General features: G+C 33.7%; 2 protein-coding genes across 9 annotated transcripts; one reads left to right on the top strand and one right to left on the bottom strand.

Moving 5' to 3' along the window:
* On the top strand, nt 2,236-9,597 carry LOC109335503 (E3 ubiquitin protein ligase RIN2-like). 5 transcript variants are annotated; one of them, XM_019571647.1, is made up of 13 exons: nt 2,236-2,344; nt 2,773-3,215; nt 3,738-3,815; nt 4,418-4,504; nt 4,616-4,737; nt 5,003-5,099; nt 5,215-5,298; nt 5,929-6,093; nt 6,206-6,343; nt 6,433-6,500; nt 6,583-6,813; nt 8,435-8,813; nt 9,146-9,597. In XM_019571647.1, the coding sequence occupies exons 2-13, from the start codon at nt 2,976-2,978 to the stop codon at nt 9,200-9,202; spliced, it is 1,746 nt and encodes a 581-aa protein (XP_019427192.1). In that variant the 5' UTR covers nt 2,236-2,344; nt 2,773-2,975; the 3' UTR covers nt 9,203-9,597. The 5 variants fall into 5 exon arrangements, with proteins under 5 accessions (XP_019427192.1, XP_019427189.1, XP_019427183.1 ...); XM_019571644.1 differs by having other exon boundaries at nt 5,215-5,301; nt 5,932-6,093; XM_019571638.1 differs by having other exon boundaries at nt 5,215-5,308; nt 5,936-6,093.
* On the bottom strand, nt 12,023-21,377 carry LOC109335494. Of its 4 annotated transcripts, none has more exons than XM_019571630.1 (14): nt 21,151-21,377; nt 20,459-21,075; nt 20,184-20,347; nt 19,442-19,502; nt 18,549-18,614; nt 18,341-18,426; nt 18,106-18,169; nt 17,270-17,482; nt 15,780-15,845; nt 15,335-15,414; nt 14,278-14,400; nt 14,128-14,179; nt 12,834-12,887; nt 12,023-12,371 (listed from the first exon to the last, which is right to left on the bottom strand). In XM_019571630.1, exons 1-11 carry the CDS (start codon nt 21,356-21,358, stop codon nt 14,295-14,297), a joined length of 1,731 nt encoding a protein of 576 aa, XP_019427175.1. In that variant the 5' UTR covers nt 21,359-21,377; the 3' UTR covers nt 12,023-12,371; nt 12,834-12,887; nt 14,128-14,179; nt 14,278-14,294. The 4 variants fall into 4 exon arrangements, with proteins under 4 accessions (XP_019427175.1, XP_019427179.1, XP_019427172.1 ...); XM_019571634.1 differs by having other exon boundaries at nt 14,282-14,400; XM_019571627.1 differs by lacking the exon at nt 14,128-14,179.

Below are 21,767 nucleotides of genomic sequence, written 5' to 3'. Positions count from 1 at the left end.
CCAAACCAAACCACAAAATGTGGTTCAATTCAGTTTCGCGGTTTGGTTCAGTTATTTCTTAAGGAACAATTTATGTGCAGTTCGGTTTATTGTTTTAGAAATTTTGGAACCATTTGAACAGAACTCAACCTCATATTTAAGAAATAGATACTAGAGAATTATGTTTTATTGATGTTTAAATTCTTCAACCAATTTTGTGTAAATTGTAGTATTGTATATGTTACTAAATTGTTATTATGTTAGTATTATATATGTTATTACTTACTAAATTATTCCTCAGTATCTTGATGATTGGGAACATGAGTTTGAAACTAACTATACCATAGATTGTTATACATGCATGAATAGTTATATGTGTTACTAATTGTGAATTGTAAAGTTATATATATAACTATTATATATTTTACTAATTGAAATATATGTTACTTGAATTATAGTGTCACTAATATATATACATATATTACTAATTAATTATGGATTGTATTGTTATATATGTGATAATTCGTTTTTTTCTTCATAAATTATATAATTGTTATATATGTTACTAACAAACAATTATGAGTTTCGATTTTTGTACTCATCTATATATGATTTATAATTTCTATAATAATAATAATGTTTTTCTTTTTATGGACAAACAATATCTCTTGCAATACATTTTAAACTTTTAATTGATGCAAAAAAAATTATAAAAATAATAATAGGAAAAATCGTGGAATCGAATCGAACCAAACCATTCAAGAGCGGTTATGTTCGGTTCCTATAGTTAAATTTACGGTTAACTGAATGGAGTTGAACCATATATTTATGTTCGTTTCGGTCACTAAAATACACCAAAAACAAAACTGAACTGAACTTTTACACCTCTACTTCTACAAATAGAAAAAACAAGCAATACAAAACACGTTTATCACAATTAAATAAGTCATAACTTACTTAATTATTAGCACTTTGATGTTAAACTATGCATAAGGGATAATCATTTAGACAAACTATATATTCTCAAAAAATAGTCACACTCAAACAATTTCCAAAAGGAAGATTTTATACACATTTGAGGTTGAAAATTTAACACAATTTAATTTTTACGAACTCACGTATAAGACTTTTCTAACATTTTGTCACGGGGTCACTTATTTTACTTTTTGTCACATTAACATTTTGTCTATCTTCCTCACAATTACGCAACGAGTTAAAAATTCAACGTTATAAAAATTATCAAATATCCATTGTGTTACACATATTTTCAAATGATAAAAATATAGATAAAAACAATATAATAATACTAAAAATAAAATATTAAAACATTCAAGATATTACTTCTCTTTTATGTAGTTTAGTTTACGATTTAGTTTTTATTAATTATCTATACTACTTATAAAGGGAAAACCCAAAATAACCACCACCATGATGTAATTTGTGGTTCTCCCTATTTTGACCTTACTATATTTTAATTATTACAAAAAAAATCATATATAACCTAATGTTCCTCTCCACCTAATATATGCTCATATTATTTGGTTAATTATTTTTTATTCTTACATTATGACTATCAGTCTTTAATTTAGAATATTACACCAATCAAATAAATTCAACTGTATATTACAAATATTTAACACAAAATATTATGTTTGACATTTATGACATACAAACTATACATTATAAATGACAGGAAAACGGATTGACAGACACGATAGTGGCTGTCAACACGCTAGTTAATATAAAGTTTTTCCCTATCACCTAATTGTATAAGATTCTATATATGACTTTTAAGATAATTATTATGAAAGCAAAAAAATATAACGGTTCAATATATAATTTATTGATGTGATAAAATATATGTACTACTAGTTACAGTAAAAAGGAAAGCAACATCGAAGATAACGAAGACAATTTGTAGATGCAAAACGAAGTTAAGGCCACAGAAAAAATGAAAGTAGTATGAGTTGAAACGACTATGAGTTGATGAGTTGAGAAGGTAAAAAAACTAAATATCAATTATAGAAAGAGACAAGATGATTATGAAATAAATTTTAATTTACTTTTTATTATTACTTTATGATGAAACAAAATAAAAACAAAATAAGATAAAAACTTATATAAAAATACCTAACATATTTTATTTGAAGATAAATATATTTATATTTTTTCAAATATTATTTAAGATTAAATTAATTTAATTAAATTTTTAACGTGTTATAAATATTTTATTAACGTGTGTCATACATAGATGTGATAGTTTATCTTCTTACATTCTCTTCCCTGTCCTTTCCTGATTCTGACACGGAAGGTTATTGCAGAAACCAAATCCTTGCTCCCACCTTCTCGTCCTAGATCGAATCAGGTTCTTTTCGTTTTTCATTTTCATTTTCTTTCTCTTTCTCAATTGTGCTTATTCATCTCCAGAGATAAATTATTTTTATCACCCTGTGAATTTCGTGATCGATTTGGGGTTGTTGGTTTTTCTCTCACTATTGCAAATTCTCAGTATTTTCTGAGTCTGATTCTTGGTTACTCATCTATTTGGGAACTGGATTGATAGATATCTCATTAGAGGGTTAGAATTGGGATTTTACCAGTTTTGGGTATTGATAATTTTATAAGAAATTGAAAATTCAAATGTGCTAACTCTGATCCTTGTATTTGATTGAGTGGTTGCAAATTTGAAAATACTCCTTTTTCTTTTGGTTGTGTAGAGTGTCTTTCTGGGTTCACACCTTTTATTTTCTGTAACATTTTAACTAACTACATTTTCTTTTTTTCCTTTGCTAGGGTATTGTATTTTCATCTGGAGACCGGTGTTGGTGAATCGGCGAGAGATTGATGATGTTGGCATTTTAAGCTGATTTATAAACTTTGCCCTCTTGTTCCATTGGATTTTGAACCATGTTTAAGATGGGCAAAGGGCTGCAATAATTAAAGTCAGATGAGAATCCAGGTGACTGGTGTTTGCAGAGAGGCTGAAGTTATCAATCATGGCTTTGAGATTTATCGTGATTTCGGCAATTTCTACGGTGCTAAGCTTTGTGGGTCTGCAGTTTTGCACAGACTTCTCATTAGATACAGTTAAATCAGATGGAGTGGTTGGCTGGAATTTATTGCACTTGGACAATGCCAACCAATACACCGAGTTACCTTTGGGTTTGTACACTACCATAGGGCTACTGGCAAATTGCACAACTAATGTTTTTATCCTTCTCAATCTTTGTCTTACGGTGAGTTTGCTGTATGGAACATGAGTTACTAATATTAAGCATTCATGGATAATGTATATGGTGTTGATCTGTGGTGGACCGGTGGTTCATATGTTCTGTATTTATGGTGGATGATGTGTACAGTAACGAATCAGAATATACGAATATATTAGAACTGTGTTCTAAACATTATTTTCACAGTTTCTCCTGCTTCACTACAAACAAGGATTGTGGGTAAGATAAGTAGTTTTGAAGTTAAATGGCCAGGTGCTTGAGTGTGACCCTTGGTTATTTTTGGGCCTGGGTGGGGGTTAAATATAAGAATAAAGATAACTAATTTCATGAATTTTGTGATGGTCAATTATTATGACCTCTTTTGCGGTTTCAGAACATACTTTTTTATTGGAAGGGTACAATAATGCTTTGCACACTGTTTAATACATGACGCTGTTTCTCTTTACTTCCTACATAATTTAGATTGTGTTTTTTCCTTTACCAGTTAATATTGTTCTTACTGTTTATACACCTCATTATCACTTGCAGGCTATGTTCTTCACAGAGTTGTATTCTTCTGAAACACGTAAATTGATTGAGCGTCTCATTTATTATGTCGTTTACAAGGTTATTCTTCTATTTCTGTAGCTTATTAAAGTAATTATCTGATTTCTATTCTATATTATTGAATCTGGTTTTCTAGTACTATATGATTGGGAGCGACTAATTGATTAGACATTCCTTTTCTCACCTCTCCTTTTCTTCTTTTGATCAAATTTATTTGATATGTCGGTTTGGTGTTTGGAAGTTGCTCGTAGGATTTGTGTTTAACTTGGAGTTGCTATGCTAGTTCACATGGTAAATACTTGCGTCTCAATAGCACTTGGCACTTCATTATTAAACCCTTATATGATAATTGTAAGCCATGTTCATATAAGCTCTGACAGTATACTGTAGCTCTCTACAGTATGTGGTGCTACGATCAGCATGTATAACCTATCTAGTCCACTTTCTATATATGTAAACAGGCCAGTCAAATCTATTAGATTAGGTGTGTACTGGCTGGATTTTGCGAAAACATTTGTGAGCTGCTAGTTTTTTAATATATGCATGTATACATATTGTGTAAGCTTTGAAAACTTCAAATGTAATTTGGGAACTGTTGGACGGTGATGAGTCATAAATATGACACTACTTAATTGCTTTTTATATGTGATATTGATAAACAGGGAACGTTCCTACCACTGATTGTGCCACCAACTATATATCAGGCTGGTCTTTGGTCAACTTGGCTGGCAGTGCTCTGTTCTTTAAAGGTATATGCTACTAAAAGAGAACACATGAAAGTAATTTTGTTGAGTTGTATGTATACAAACAAAACCAATGTCCATTAACTTCCTCTCATACATGTTTTACATATTGTATAGATGTTTCAAGCTTTAGCCAGAGATCGTTTAGAGCGGCTGAATGCATCTCCATCTGCTACACCCTGGACATATCTTCGTGTATATTCAGCATTGTTATTCGTTTTCTTGGTTGATGTTTTCTGGTACTGCTTACTCTTTTGTAAAGGAACATTCATATTCATGTTATTACCGTTGCAGTTGACATTATTACATTAGTGGAGATTCCTTCAGTACCCTGTTTTATCACTTTTATGTTGATTGCTTAGCAATTATTGGTCAATTTTAGTTATAAATTCCATTCAACTGATGTGTAAATTCAAAATAACTTGAAGGCTTAAACAATCACTAGTAACGTTGCAGTTTTGTAAATTAAGAATGCTTCTGATACTTCCTTTTTTATGCTCCTAGGATAAGGCTATGTCTGGTGATATATAGAACACACAGATCCTCTTTGTTTTTGTTACTATTCTTTGAGCCTTTCAGTATTGCTTTTGAGACCCTACAGGTATTTAGAGTGCAAATTTGCAGATTTGAGATATACTCACATAATCTTGTTCATTTCTAATGAGGTATTGATGACTGGTTTAATGATAATGTTTTGGGTGTGATATGAATTGTAGGCCATTTTGGTACATGGATTTCAGTTAGTTGATATATGGTGCAGCAGCAGTGATTGCCGAAGGCCTGAACTGTTTGACAAATTAGCAGCAGCAGGTAGTTTGGATATAAAAATGATTTTGAAACTTCTACTAACTCATCAACACAACTGATGTATTATGAATTTGTGTATTACTGTTTTAGATAATTTAGTTGTGTCTCTGTTTTCCCCCTGGACCATGGTCTTACTGATGTATTTCACATTAGTAATAAGTTGCTAACTTGCTATCTTCTAAATCATAAGCCTTTTCTTTTGTTTAATACAGGAGATCACTATTTTAATGGTTTGTCTGCATAAGAACATACATTGATGTGTTTCTTAAGACACGATTTGACTGCATTGAAGCAGGAATGCTTCCTCTTATTATTGTAGTTTCTTGGATACATCTATTTACTCACTGATGGTTGTTTTGGTATCTGAGAATTATAGAGACTTTGGATATGTTGTGTCACTACTTTCTCCTTAAACTTTTTTCTTCATGCTCAGAATAGTTAGGTTCTATTTCTAGTTTATTGTTGTTGGTGTCCATGTATATGGTTTCCTTCCTTCTGATGTTATCTGATTTACCATAAACTTGTTTTGTTCTAATTTTACTTTTCCTTTTGATGCCTATCTATTGACCTTTCTTCTGTATGTTCGCATGAACTTAATTCTTGTTTCCTAATTAAGAGATGTGACTGCAGGTTCACTATTGGAATGGAAGGGAATTCTTATTCGAAACTTGGGATTTTTCCTAGACATGGCAACATTTTTTATGGCACTAGGGCATTACCTGTATATATGGCGGCTTCATGGCATGGCATTCCATCTTGTAGATGCAGTGCTATTTCTAAACATACGTGTAAATATTTGTCTAAATATTTCATTCATAATTGTGCTAGAATTTTACTACCAAAGAAATTTAACTAACATTTGCATATTATGCTACTTGTATTCATTGATGTTATGAGCAGGCATTACTTAGCGCAATTCTAAATCGCATAAAAGGCTTTATTAGGCTAAGGATAGCTCTAGGAGCTCTTCATGCAGCTCTTCCCGATGCAACAACTGAGGAGCTAAGAGCATATGATGATGAATGTGCTATTTGTAGAGTATGCCAGTTTGCCACCCTGTGTCTCTTGGATGATATTGATGTTGGTTGATCTACTTTTTAATATTATTATGAATTTACTTATGACAGGAACCCATGGCTAAGGCTAAAAAGCTAAACTGCAATCACCTCTTCCATCTTGGATGTTTGAGATCTTGGTATGGTTGGTTTTATGGACTTCTATTATTTATATGTCACTGTGTTTTAGTGAGATGCTATAAGGTGCTTTATTGATTACAGGTTGGATCAAGGCTTGACTGAGATGTATACTTGTCCTACATGCCGAAAACCTCTTTTTGCAGGCCGACCTGAAAATGAAGCTAACTCCACTACGGAGGAGGTATCTAGTGATGAGCAACTTGCGCGCCAAATAAGTGCAGGACTTGATCGAGCAAACTCTGCTAGACATACCATTCCTGCAGGGTTGTATCCCAATCAGACACCGAATTCTACTGAAGGTGTTCCTTGGAGGTTTGAATCTTCACCCATGCTGCATGGCCATCTGTTTCTCTTTTGCTTCTTGCTGTTTTTTATTCGTCAAAATGATATTTTTAACTGTTAAATCCAAGCTTACCAAATCGGAAGACCTATTTTCCAAATTGTGACTCGTAAGATACATGACTAATTAATAAGTTATATTAAATAAAGTATATATTTACACGTAGAAATAAAAGGCATTAGCATTTTAAAGTCCAATAACTCATTGTATAACCATTAAGCTGAAACAAAAACTTCAAAAATAAGTTAATGTTCATGTCAAAATAAGCAAGATAACGACAATGACTATAGAAGCGCAAAACAACCCTGTCATGAGAACACGGCATAAAAATGTCAAAAGTTAGTGGGTACTAATTTAGAGTATTTAAAACTAATTAAAAAGTTTGGTACTTTAACACCGAAGGCCATTAATTTTATTTTAAAAATAGGATTAAAACTCATTCTTTATGGACTTTGTCACGTGGCAGCCCATTTTATGCAAGACCCTCCCCCATCTTCTGAAACCCGCAATAGAAACCCTAAAACTTGTTTTTTCCATAACTGGGCTGCAAATGACCCGACCCTGTTTAACACGTGACTGACCCAGTTGTTTGTGAATCACGATTTCATGATGCTGCATATGATACATATGCAAAAATGATACTACTGATCTGTATTGGCAGGTCGTTAGTTTATGATGTATCAAGAGTCAATACATTGGTTAAATCTCCGTTTTCTGTGCTATTACATGCATTCATATAGTGATCACTTGAATTATGTGGTTTTTCAATGTTTTAAATAATACTGTTTTATTATAAGAGGTTATTAAGAAAAAGATTAGTACTAATTGTTAGAATATATAAAAATAAAAGTATTTCAAAATATCTTAAATTATATTATAGAGAATATCTAGAGAATACCTAGATACAAAAAGAATATCTCAATCATATATTAGATTTGTTTAGAGTAGATATTGGCTAGCATATTTAGTACCATCTTCCTCGAGGATGTGGTGCCCTTCTCTATCGGGATTAGATGGGGGCATTTGCTTAGTTGTGCCTACTACCCTCCACTCCACTGGCCCAAAACAAAATAGTGATACATGACACATATATCAGGGGATGTACCTTCTTAGGCCTGGCTGGGTCTGTAACAAATACATTTAAAAAAAAAAGAATAACGATGGGGTCTTTGCCCTGGAAACTATCTTTAGGAAGGCAGTCACAAGAACCAGGACAGTTTAAAATGTATACCTTTCAGCCACCGATGGTACTATTCTTCTACATTCCAAATGTTTATTGTCTGTCTCTAACCGTAAAAGAATACATGTTCAAGAATCAAGATGACTGATGGATACTAACTCTTCAATAATATGATCTCAATAACTGATCTATGGAAATATTTCATGATGCAATTAACTTATATAACCTCATGATTTATTGCAAGAATGGTTGACAACCCTTTACTTTTTATTCAGAACCTTCTGTGGTCAAAATGTATATTTTTGTTAGACCTACTCTACTATTTATACCTAGTCTTATAAAAAAAATGTATACATTTGTTATTGCATGTATTGATGCACTATTTTTTCCTTATTTTAATTTTTCTTATCTAGGGGTGCAGGACTGGATGCAGGTTGGTTGCACTCATGGCCAAATCAAGGTGTTGATGGAGCTGGTCCATCTACTGCAATCAGAACAGTTGGACTAGGAAGAGTTCAAATGATGATGAGGCATCTTGCATCTGTTGGAGAAACTTATGCTCAGAATGCCTTTGAAGATGCTACTTGGAGCCTATGGCCTATTAATCCCTCTCAGGCTTCTGCAAGTGGTTCAACCATTCCTTCCCCTGGTGGAAGATTGCCAGGAGGAAATGGCAGTTTACATATAAGGACTGCTTCGCGATCTGCAAATAACGATGTGGCAAATATACTTGCTATGGCTGAGACTGTTCGGGAGGTTCTACCTCATATTCCAGATGACGTAATATTCCAGGTATGTCTTGGATTTCTGTTTGTTTTTGAAAATATATAACATGCTTACCTCATTTAAATAATTTTCACTTATACCAGTAGCCTTGTCTGATGAGGGTGATGGGTGTTAGTTCCCATCAGCAGTAGTTGATGAGGTTTTATTTTTGTTCTTCCCAATTTTATTAAGCGCTCTAGAAATAGTATCTTCCCTCGCGAGTGTAAAACTGTGTATATTTACCATCCTTGGATCCCACTAGGTGGGAGCCCGTATATTGGGCCACCCTTTAATTTTATTATGCAGACTTCTTGCTTGATGTAACAAGTATTCCATCGGTAAAACGTTTCATACTGCAGGACTTGCAGCGGACAAATTCTGTCTCGGTTACTGTGAATAATCTTCTCCAAATTTGATGGGGTTTTGCACATGAAGGATTATGAGGAATGAAGGTCGTGCACAACTTTGGTTGTTGAGTTACATCAATCCTGGGAAAGGCATACGCTTCATGTTATGTATATAGAGTCAGCATATTTAATCTGTTCTACTCACGAAAGATAGCAGAAATATAGGCTTTTTCCTTCAATTTTTGTTCATCTTGGATTCGTTGTAAAATAAATGTGGATGTTTGGAAGTTGTTCAAATTTCATCCTACCATTGTTCCCTCCCACGGTTATATTTCAAGTTTGAAGCTGATGCTATGGCCAAGTATGTAACTTTCTTTCCTTTCTCCCTTTTGTAGGGCCCTTCCCTCATGGGTCTGATATTCATCCATTAAAAAAATGATGAATGAGTAAGTTGGATGGTTTTTATGTAATCGGCCATGGATGTGTATTAATTTGCCAAAATTTCTATTTTGGTCTCTTAAAGTTAAATAGTTGTCTCACTTTGGTTCCTTAGTGTTGTCATCTTACTTTGGTCCCCTAAGTTTATCATTTTCTATTTCTTAAGCCAAATGTTCACCAGAGTCAATGCATAACAGAATATTGGGAAATATCAAGTATGACTCTTTCAAGACACATAGGTTGGGTTGTGATTGTGAGCTTTATGCTTATTCTAAGCTTCAAGCTTTAATGAGCTTTATACCTGCAGTTATATCACATTGGTATTGACTGGGGGACTTTTTTTGCTATGTTTGAGTGAGGGACTCCTTTCTTTCTCATTATATTTTACTTCTATAATTTTACTTGGTTTGACTGTATTTCCCAGTCAATATTTTCTCCTATTCAACAACAACCAACAATGTATGCCATTAGAAGGTTATAATGCCATAATATTCTATTATAAATTATATTCATTGACAAAACATTAAGTTTCAAGTCTTTTTTTATCATTTTTTCTATGGTTTTTCTTGTTATCCCTTTTCTTCTAGGAAATGGACTAGCTTCCATTCGGTTTACTCTCCTTATAGGGGGTTTCTATCGATCTCCTCCACACATGTCCAAACCGTCTGAAGCATAATTTTACAATCTTATGCTAGATGGAGTCTATTCTTTATTGATATTTTATCGCTCTATGTAACATTGCATGTCTTATAGTCATGCAATAAAACTTCTCTTTAACATGGAACAATACTGATTTATCACAAATGATACTAGAAGTACTCCGTCATTTCATCCAACCTGCTTGAATCTTATTGTTCATATTCCTGTCAATTTCACAGTCATGTTATATGATTGACCGAAGATACCTAAATATTATAATTTGTTGTATGATTTCCAATCTTCATGTAATCCTATGTCATAAGATAATCTTCTGAAACCTCACCATATGTTCTCATACTGATATATAAACTAATTGTAACAAAGTTGTAATGTCTTGCTAATCATAATTATGATGTAATGTAATATTGATTAAAAAATTCTTGCTAACTAAATTTTTTCATTATGATGGTATGTTATTAAGGAGTAACGTTATAACCTTATGTTGTTAACCGTTATTAGTAAATAAATTTTCATGTTAATGTGAAAGCAGTGTTGTTAAAACTGTATTGGTTATCAAACTGGTCAGGGTACTGGTACAGTGGTTTAGTAATTAAACCGCATGCCGGTTAAACCGGACATACCTACTTATATATATATATATAAACCTATAACAAAAAAATTCCAAATAGGTAGATACTCAGATCTATAATCCATATTTATAATCTACTCAAAATTCGCATAAATAAACAACTTTAAGTCTTTAACAAATTCAAAGTCTAAATTAAAAAAACATATATCAATACAAAAGTATCACTTAACAACCACAAAATATAAATAAATGACATAACTTCACAACTCACTCTATAAAACAAATAAATTTAGAGTTTTAACATTTAACATCTAGGAGTCAAAGTTATCTTATATGAATATTATATTTTTCTACCAAATCCTATCTTCAGACGGTACTCCAAGATTACACAAATGTCACTGAGATTACATACGAATGTTAGAACCAAAATGTGTAATCTAAGTTGTTTTGGAAGCATGTGCCTTGAAGTGTTGAAGAAGAGTTGGAAAGATGGGTCACCTTGTAATGGGTTTTTAAGTTTTTTTTAAAAAAAATGTGTATAAACCAACCGGTTTAGTAAAATACCGGCCGGTTCACCGGTTTTGATACTTGGCCGGTTCAACATCTGTACCGTACCGGTTAGGGGCCCGGTTTTCCGGTTGAACCGGCCGGTACAGTACGGTTTTTATAACTATGTGTGAAAGTAGTGGCTTCATTTTTTATGTGTTTAAAGTAAAAGAAATTTTGTTTAATCGACAATTTAATGTGTTTAAATTATATTTTGTAATTTTTTTATTTTCCCTTTTAATTGTCTAAAATAATATATAAAATCATATAAAAGCCATGCACAATTGTATAAATTGCTCGCAATTTTTTTTAATTTCTAGGTATATATGAATCTGTTGGGTAATCAAAGAGCTTCAAGTAACAAATCTAGCAGGTATTTAGATTGATCCATGACAAGGTCCAACAATGAAGGGTTCAAATAATGCACTATTCAAATCCATTGCCATCCGTAATCCTACTACTCATGATGACCACAGTTTACCATCAACAATTTGAGATCCATTGTTATTTTGCAACAATTTTAGTGTTACAATACTCTTTGCAACAATTTGAGATCCACTGAATTTCTTTCTAAGGTTTAATGATATAAATGATATTGAATATGGAACTTCAAAAAGTTCATTATATGGATGTTGTGTATCTTATTCTTTACATTTCATTATAATGATATCAGTATCTCCATTTGATACTAATCTTATAAATAGAGCAAATAAGGCACTTGAATATATGATATACAAGAATTTATGAAAAAAATCTTTACTCTATTTTATTCTCCATCTCTTGATTTCTTTGAGCTTTCTTTTACAACATAATAAACCTTTTTTATGCCCATGAGCTAACAAGCATTCCTTGAAATGTGCTTTAACTTGTACAACGTATTCAAATTTTATTCAATAAGTCTCTGAAACTTAAATCAGATTAAAAAGCAGAGATATTCATCAATCCAAATTGGTGGGTCCTTGACCCTTTCTACTTCATAGTATGGTTGCACTGAGACCTCATCTCATCATCCAAAATCAAATCAACCTGCCAGAAAATGTTGACACAACTCAGAATTTTGAATCATCTTTCAACATAGTTTGGTAAGGATGATTAAAAACAGATAGCACTATTCCAAAGAAACTTACAAACATATATTAAGATAAGGACAACAAATCTCAGTTCTCAAATAATGCCTTAGAACATTTCGTAAGCATATGCATGGAGTAAAAATTGCGAGGTAGAAACACAGTATAAACTGTACAAAGAAGACAAACCAGAGCATGGCATGAAATTATCAATTGCATGAAGTTTCAGTGAGCATAATGAAATGTGCCATTTTTAAATGCATTTTATCATGGATATAGGGAACACAAAGTCCTCCCTACAAAAACATTCAGGCAAAGCTCTACAATAAAAATGTGTATAGATCTAAAGGTACATGGCAGGTACAAATTTCATTACTCAATCTTCATATAACAGTAAATTGATGGTAACTAACATACTTACATCTGTCCATGAACTCGGAAGACTTGCCTCAGTTCATCATTTTCCAAGGTACACCTGAATATTAAACCATAGCTAAGAAATTTGCATGTTTGACTTAAAATCTTAAATCCTTTCACTCCACCCAAAAATTAAAAAGGAAAAAATACGTTATAACCCTTTGACGTTTGGGTCACGGGCAATCACCCCCGAACATTTAGATAGGTGCATTTCACTCCTTAACATTTCTAAATGTGCGAATGACCCCTTTTGTTAATCCTACTATTAAATATCGACGAAAACAATCATGTGCATGAGACATGATTTAGTTTATTCCAAAAATGCCCTTTATTCTTTTCTTCCTCTTACCTCTACATCCAAATCCCTAATTGCAGAACTAAAATTGCACTCACCCATCAGAACTTCACTATTTGATAGTAGATTGAAACATACAAATAGCAATCAGCCTGCAAGACATATAACAACTACTCTAAAATTGTACTGGATACTCTTTTGGTATGTTAATACAAATCATCCTATTTACACCAAATGAGGTTTGTCATCAAAATACTCAAGCCATCACCAATCTCATCAAACTTCAAACCCTGAGTTCTCATAGTGTTATTATTAGTTTCTAAAATCTACACATATCAGGAACAAACTAATCCACTCCTTGTTTATTTGTCTTTGTATTTTATTTCATTTCTATGATTCCTTTTATTATAAGCGCCTTTATGAGTACGGGTTTCCCACATTATAAATATGTCAATAATGGTACCTGTCAAATTGTCTAACTCATCGGGCTTCCAAGGTGTTATTGTGACAATTTGTATATAAGTGGCCCACTATGTATGTTATTTTCTTGTTTGAAGGTGAGAGGGGGATTTTAGTGAGTTTATGCAATTAGGAATTAGGATTAGAAGAGCTAGTATGGGCAACAACGAAGGGGAAGCGAGGGGTATTTTTAGAATAAATTAAGTCATGTGAAATGCACATGATTATTTCTGTCAATATTTAACAGCGGGATTAACAGAAAGGGTCACTCACAAATTTAGAAAATGTTAAGGGGTCAAAAGCACATTTTAAGCGTCAGAGGTTAACATATGACACACACGTACAATGCATTTAAGTATATCTGCTTCTAAATCACCTAACTGCCGCTGTACTCCTAACTTTCTACTCCATTCTTTCTACATACAAAGTTTGACAGTTGGCCGAACTAATCTTCAGCTACACATTTGTCACAGCACTGGAATCAAAATAATGAACTAAACCCATTCCTCTTAATGTTTCTAACTTTGTCTTAGCAATTACTTACCAAGGATAAGGGTAGTGAGCAACAGTTAATGACATCACATCAGTTTCACTAACTAGCAAATGTCAAAAAGGATTGGGTAAATACGGTACGCACTTTTTCTTCCTCGTTAATAAAATTCCTTTTTCAATCCAATGAAGTAAAATACTGTACCTACTCGCATGCACTAATTATACTTGAATCATCAAATGGCGATAGTAGCGCCCACGGATTGTTCTGTGCCACAGAAAACGAATCTTGTTGTGGAACCTCAGATGCATCCGCTGCTGGACAAGCCTGCAACATATATCACATTAAATAAGTATGTAGGGCCCGTTTGACATGCATGAATGGATAAGGTCTGATATGATAAGCCCTGAAATTATAAACCCTGATAAAATGTTAATATAATAGGATGTTTGGTATGAGCATGACATTGTCTAAGATACCTGATAGGATAATAATAATTTTTTTTACAAAATGGCCCTTGTCATCAACCCCAAAACTTAACCTAAAAAGTCACACCTTTTCTTTACTAACACAGATCTATACATAAACTGTCCGTGAATTATTAGGAATATAAGCTGAGTCTAATTCCAAATACCCATTCGTTACTGCATCATAATCACGTGATAAAAAAATCACAATAGCTATAATTTTGATCCATTGGTACATTGATATAAATTCTGAATATTGATAGTCCACATGATACCTGAGACTAATTGATTTGAAAATTCAGTTTTTTGCTGCTGTATGTGGTTTAGCTCAGTTGTTTATAAAACCATTTTTATGAGATTAATAAGGTAGAAATTATAGGGTTTAGATATGGAAAGAGAAAAAAGAATGATCAAAATAGTAAATTGTATTAAACAAAAAAGCACTGCTCAGACATTAATTGAACTGCACAATGAATTGCAGCAAAATCTGAAGATGGGAGATGGGGAGAGGATTGAGATATATGTCTGGGTTGTAATGGGGAAATTTTAAAAAAACATATGCACTATATTCTAATAAGATCTTATGCCACCTCCCAAGGCCGGATTGGTTTATCCTTTGTTTTAATGTATTAGGGGGTGTGATGTGTTAGCTTAACAATACAATAATCACACCAAACAACATATAAGGTCAAAATGTATTGTATTAGCTTACACTATCATGCCTTAGATGACATGCCAAACGAGCCATAATCTTTTCACTTTGTAATCAACGCACTTATACTAAACAAAATTACCATCTGACAAGACACCTCTGAATTCCTCTAGATATGGGACGAATGAAAGGTGGATCCCGTTGAACATAAAGCAAGCCCACCTACAAAAGATCAGAAAGAAGATGAAGAAAAAAGGCATGGATATTCATAATACAGCTGAACATTAAAATGACAATTTTGGACTTCTGATTTTCTAAAGCGCCGTTTGACTCATTTATCTGTCCCTGCTTCATGGGAGGATAATACTTTGTTTTTGTTGAATTTTTGCAGTAAAAATTTGACAGTTCATCTATGTTTCTATTTTGTAGATTTGAATTTATTAAAATAAGCAAATTCAAAAGTGACTGCTAAGGATCATGTGAAACATCTCAACTGTTCAGACTGAATGGCATAGTTAATAATCTAAAAAGTGGTAAGGATAATCCTAAAAGACTACTATGTTTACTCAAAAACAAAGATAAAGTACCTCCAATAATGCTACAGAAGAAGGATCATCAAATATTTCTTCGCTATAATCAGTTCGGTAATTAACCTGCTTGAAGATAAGGACCAGTATTACCAAACAGATTCCAAGCACATCTTCTACATGGTTAATAAACAAACTAACAGTGCCTTCTGGTACTAGAATACCGAATTAAATGGATTTCACCCACGTTGTAATGAATAATTTCAGGGTTCAGGTGTATGCTCAATTGCAGATGATTGGCTGAAGTAAGATTTTCTCAAAAAAATTCAAAAAAAATTTATTATCCAAGAATGAAACTGTTAGGAATTAGACCATAAATGCAAAGAACACAAGAACGGAACTGAATATTAGTGGAGAATGTAATCTACGTGCTTTTCCCATACAGCAAGCAGAGCAAATAGCAAAGGAAAAATAATAAAAAATATCATGGTACTGCAGGTAAATAGCGGACATCATCATGGCGGTTGACAAAAAATAAATAAAAAATGTAACATAATAGAAAAAAATAAAATAATAATACAATAAGACAACAATCAAACAATAACATAAAGTTTAATAAAAGTAATTAAGTATCAATGTCTTATAAATTTGTAAGGTCACTAGAAAATTAAAATGACAGACAGAAGACGACAACAATAGACAGCAGATGGCGACAATAGATGGCAGACAGTGACAAAAGACGGCAACAGTGACAACAAAGACGGCTACAATTATTAGGGTTTCAGAGAGACGACAGTGGGGAGAGATAATCCAGAAATAGAAAGATTTAGGGGTTTTAACCCAGAATTGGGCAAAAAAACCCAACCCAACCTGCTATTTTTTCCCAAAAACCTACCAGGAAAGTCCACTTATGCATTTTCCGCCTTTGCTGCCATGGCGGCGCTTCCACCGTCATATCGCCATGGCGGCTATTTCATGCAAATGGCGGACAACACCATCCGGCGGAAGCTAATGGCGATGGGCTAGAAACCGCCACCACCATCCGCCATGGCGGCTATTTAACAACATTGACCGCAAATAGTACGAGTATGGGCACGGTAAGCACTACCCGTGTCTACCCCGCCCGGTTGCCATCCCTACAAAACGCTTCATAGTGTAGCATAGATTGCACATTACCACAAAATTAGCCTCTTCTTTTCTATCAAAACCATGAAAACTAACCATAAAAAATTGGCCTACAAATGTAGGACCCCAAGATTCACCAAAATGGCGAATAGGAATTGCCTTGAAGAACTGACAGAATAAAGTAAGAATAGGTACAGTGTAGGTACAAAGCAAGCATGACAAAAGATTCCATTTAGCTCATGCTACTTTCAGTCATATAAGAACCCTCTTTTCATACTTACTAATTACTATACATAAAAAGTGAGGAATTGACGTTTAAAAAACCCATTTAACAAACAAAAACACAAGAATATGGATATCATCCTATAATTATGCTTATGCATACTCATGTTCATGCATACATGTTAATATATAAGCAACTTTACCCCAAATTCAGTATTGACTAGAGCTTGAACAAAATCGATTAGCTGAAGCTTTGCCCACTCAATGCGCAATTTAGGGTCATTGGTTTGTGGTGGATGCCTCCAAGGTGCACCAAAACGTAGTCTATCTTTTGAAACCTTTCCACTGAGTGCATCAGCTGCAAATTTCTGCAAGATCTCCAATGCTCCATCCATAGCAGGATTGACAACAATAATCTAAATGAAATGGGTTATGTTAGGTATCTATCATTAATCACCAATGCAGAAGACAAAAGACAATATAAAAAAAACATATATTCCCTGATGTTTTGAAATATCAAAACTCACAATCCCTCCCCCAAGGATAAATCATAAGAATTTCCCATGCTTTTTACTTTAACTTAACAAAATTAATCTCATTTAGAATTACTAATATTACAAATTTAACCCTTTATCAATGCTCGAGGTAGTTTTGTAGTTTATATCACATTCAAATCAGATCAATTGAAATATTTTAAAACCTCAAGAGAGGTATGTGTAATTAACTTAGTTTTTAAATGATTATGCCAGCTAAATTGCATTATAATACACTATAAGCAAGATATACAATGTCAAAAATGAAGTGCACGAAATACATGACAGTGACAATTTAATACTGGACAAATATGCTAACGGTATAATAGTACAAATTTCCAAGGCCCATGAATGACTTTTTATATCTAAGAATACCCATCAACAAATTCTGTACAAATCAAGTGATGCTTTTCATTGACATAGAAAACAATTATGGGGTCCAAATGGAACTTACTTGCAAATATGCTAAATATCATCCATCTACAATATCTCAATTTGGAACTTACTTGTAAGTATGCCAAATATGCATCTACAATGTCCTCAATGTGACAAGCCTTGTCTTCTGGTATCCTACAGGTAAACAGAAGCATAAGCAGTCAAACATACAGCACCTACTATGTCTGAAGATTTTACATGCCATATCATAATCTAAATCACCTGGACGTGATGCCCAAAAGTGTATTATTGCTCAAGCAGCATGTTAGATGAGAGTATAATAAAATAGTCCAAAATAATTCTTACTTTGGGTGATAACTGCTTTGTTTAAGAGCATAAAGTTCAAATAGATGCCGAGGATTGGGGCCAAGTACCTCAGCAATCACTTTCCACTGCAGTTTAAGAAACACCAGTTAAAACTGGCAAATACTTCCTGATACTAAAATAAACATGGATTTAACCAAATACAAATAAGGATGGGAAAAATTATTTAAGGATAACATAATATCCTTACTTCTGAATGACTGAAATAATCGGTGACCATGTGCATTTTAGCTTCTTGTGCAGTCCACCCAAAGGTCTGCCAACTAAAAATAGTTGAATGATTGCCATAAACTAAAGCATATAACAATATAAAAGGTCACTGAGAAACAAACATCAATGTCTGATTGAATATAAAATAGATCAAAATCATCCTGATGACCTGATTTCATGAACAAATTCAAGAGGCAAGCTTACTAGTAAGTTAATCAAAACATAATTGAAGAACCCACCATACTGATGAGTTTTTATGCACCTATAAATTCAAACATATACACAGAGTAGCAACACAGGTGATGTAACAGCAAAGTATATGTTTAAGCTTTTCATTATTTCAGCTTTAACCAAGGGTTTAAAACTTTTCTTACTTTCCAAACATCACGGGCATTGGTGTAGGGTGTTATACTTGGTCTTTTGGGTTTGTGAAGTGGCTTAACTTCATAAGGTAAAGTGCATTATATCTATATCCTATTATTAATTACTTATCATGTATGCTTTCTTCGAAGAGAAAGGAGGTAAAGAAACATTTTAAACAAGATAGTTGTAGATAAAACCAGCCTTTCATGTTTCATGGTTAATTAAAAGGAGGAAGAACATGAGTTTTCAAGTATCTTCTTTTTTTGTACTACCAAGGGTATCCCTTCGCCCTATGGTAAGGAACTAATCCTTTCAGGATATGTGATTGTCTCTCCCAACAAGTGTCACTCCCAGAAATCGAACCCTTGACCTTTTGGTATTTGTGGGGATCTAGTGCGGCCTTACACCACTAGACCAACGCTTTATCTGGGCTACAATGTCCACAAAATATCCGGTAGTGTTAATGTACATGTGTAGAGAGTTGGGGAGAGATGATAGTTAATCAAGTACCTCACGTGAGATGAATAAGTCCTTATAACCAAATTCCAAGAAACCTTCATATGAATAGTAGCTGAAGCAAACAACAGATGTTAGAATTCATAGAAAGAAAAAATAAACCACCATGAAAAGGGTCAGACCATATTCCAATTGGTGAAAATATTACATAAGAATGTAAGAAATTAAAAAAGGAGAAGGAAGAGGGAACATATAAGAATTAATAAAATAGACGAAAACACTAAAAATAACCAGAGACCTTCAGATGAAGAGCCATAAAAAGCAATGGACTAAGTATGTTTTGTCTGTTGACTAAATGGAAGTCAACCTAGAACCACAGGGGCCATGCAAGACATTTAAAGCTTAGGTATACAGGCAAATCTTTAATATACTACATTACCACAGATATCACAAATGACTAACTTTAATCATCACAGAAAATATGTTGGGTATAAAAATAAATAATGAATTGCAACAAAAAATTATTCTCTCCAATCTGGTCCTAGCATTGAGTAGCCCACTTTCCATCATTTGCTTCACAAATAGTTTCCCCGTATTATCATATTATACAGTAAGAAGTTGAATATATTTATCAACAAAAAAAGTTGCATCAAATCTCCTGAAAATAAGTAATCATGTATGAAGTTTATGACAAAGGTTAGGAGCCATTTCATTGGAAAAGAAATAAACTTAACATACACGAAGTTTGGAGCTGTAATGGTTAAAACTTGAATTAAATTCTAATGAAGAAAATTACCTATCAGACGTCATGAGGATAACAGGCAGACAACGCTCATTTGCACCCAACGAGACGATTCTCCATATAAGACTATCATGATATAGTGGTCCACTGATTGATGATGGCTCCGCATTTAGTGTAGCATGCTTTAGAACTTCAATATTGTTAATAACCAGCTTTGGCTGCAAGTGATTCCGATATATTATCAATTTGAACATCACAGCATGGTATACAAAATACTGAATCCAATATATTTACCTATAGTAATTGGTATCATATATCATAAGTAGTACCTGAAAATGATCGATTTCAGCCGCTTGTGATAACAATTCCAACAGTAAACAAGGCCAATCAGTAGACGAATGAATCAAAGTCCTCGAAAGCACACCAGTCCGATTCATATGAGCAATGGCATTTGCCCTCCACTTCTGCTCAACCTCGATCACCTTCTTCGCCAACTTCAGCGCGACAAACGATTCCTTCAGATACGAAGCCTCCTCAACGGACAAAGAATCCTTCCCTATCTCCTCAAACCCAGTGATCTCATTGGCATTATATCGAGCAGACAGCGCAAAAATCGCACGGTCCCACAGCACGGCTGGCACAACCCTATCAGAGACAGGGGAATTGGTGGCAGTCTGCAACACTGATCGAAGAGCACCAGTAAGGCCGTGCCATTTGTTGAGAGTAACAAATATCTGTTGGGAAGTAATGGTGCCTAACAAGACACCCTTCTCGGCCATAGACTGGAGGCATTTTTCGAGGCTTTTTCGGCAATCGGAGAGGGCAGGTGGTGGACAGGTGGACCAAGAGGCCCATGGAAAGGATGTAAGATTTTGGTCTTTGATGGATTCCGCAAAGTCAACATAACCGGTTATGTGAGGGCCTTTGTTCCAGTCCTTGAGTAAGCCTGTGAATCAAAAATTAGAAAAGTTAGAGGAAAGTAAATGTGGAGAGAGAGAGAGAGAAGGGGAATTGTACGGACGGTGGAGTATGAGGGTGGTTTTGCCGACGCCTCTGGGGCCATGGAGGAGGAGAGGTTGAGGGACACGGTGGTGCTGAGCGTGGTTGTTAAGGATGGTTTCAAAGAGAGGTCTTGGAATGATTCTCCATGGTTTCTTTGACATTTCGGAAATGGTGTGACGTGAATCTGCTTCGTTGATTTGATGTACCAAGTTCTGCACCTGATACATAATCTGTTAATGTGGGTTTTAGGGGGTTTAGGTTACTTCTACCAAAATAATTCATTTGCATTAATTTTTAATTTTTTTACATGCTAAAATAAATTAACTCACTTCCAATCGGGGTCATTTGTGAGACATATATAGGACATGAGTTCGGTTAAGATTTGTCTTTTATTTGACTATAAATCTTCGTTAAGTCATTTTTTTGAATTTAGATTCGATCTTAGATTTGAAGTTAACTCGATCATAAATATTGAAAAAATTATAGAATTAATAATATTTTCGTTCAAAAAGGTTTTATTACTCTATACACAGTTGAATAGAGAAACATACAAAATATGATTAGTGAGTGACCATGGGACGGGTCAAGTCATATTTGACCTCTAACTGATCCTAAATATTGAACGAGTTTAATTTT

This window comes from Lupinus angustifolius, chromosome LG02 (assembly GCF_001865875.1).
Source record: "Lupinus angustifolius cultivar Tanjil chromosome LG02, LupAngTanjil_v1.0, whole genome shotgun sequence".
NCBI classification, from domain to species: domain Eukaryota; kingdom Viridiplantae; phylum Streptophyta; class Magnoliopsida; order Fabales; family Fabaceae; genus Lupinus; species Lupinus angustifolius.
The sequence above is the reverse complement of the archived record's forward strand: the minus strand, read 5'-3'. Positions and strand labels throughout refer to the sequence as shown.

Bases quoted from the DNA above. Each gene is read 5' to 3' on its own strand.
- LOC109335503 (XM_019571638.1), top strand. From the start codon at position 2,976: ATGGCTTTGAGATTTATCGTGATTTCGGCAATTTCTACGGTGCTAAGC. The intron at 3,816-4,417 runs GTTATTCTTCTA...ATTGATAAACAG, and splicing joins TTTATTATGTCGTTTACAAG to GGAACGTTCCTACCACTGAT. The intron at 6,094-6,205 runs GTAAATATTTGT...TGTTATGAGCAG, and splicing joins TGCTATTTCTAAACATACGT to GCATTACTTAGCGCAATTCT.
- LOC109335494 (XM_019571630.1), bottom strand. From the start codon at position 21,358: ATGTATCAGGTGCAGAACTTGGTACATCAAATCAACGAAGCAGATTCA. The intron at 21,076-21,150 runs GTCCGTACAATT...TTTGATTCACAG, and splicing joins AACCACCCTCATACTCCACC to GCTTACTCAAGGACTGGAAC. The intron at 14,401-15,334 runs GTAATTTTGTTT...TATATGTTGCAG, and splicing joins CAGAGGTGTCTTGTCAGATG to GCTTGTCCAGCAGCGGATGC.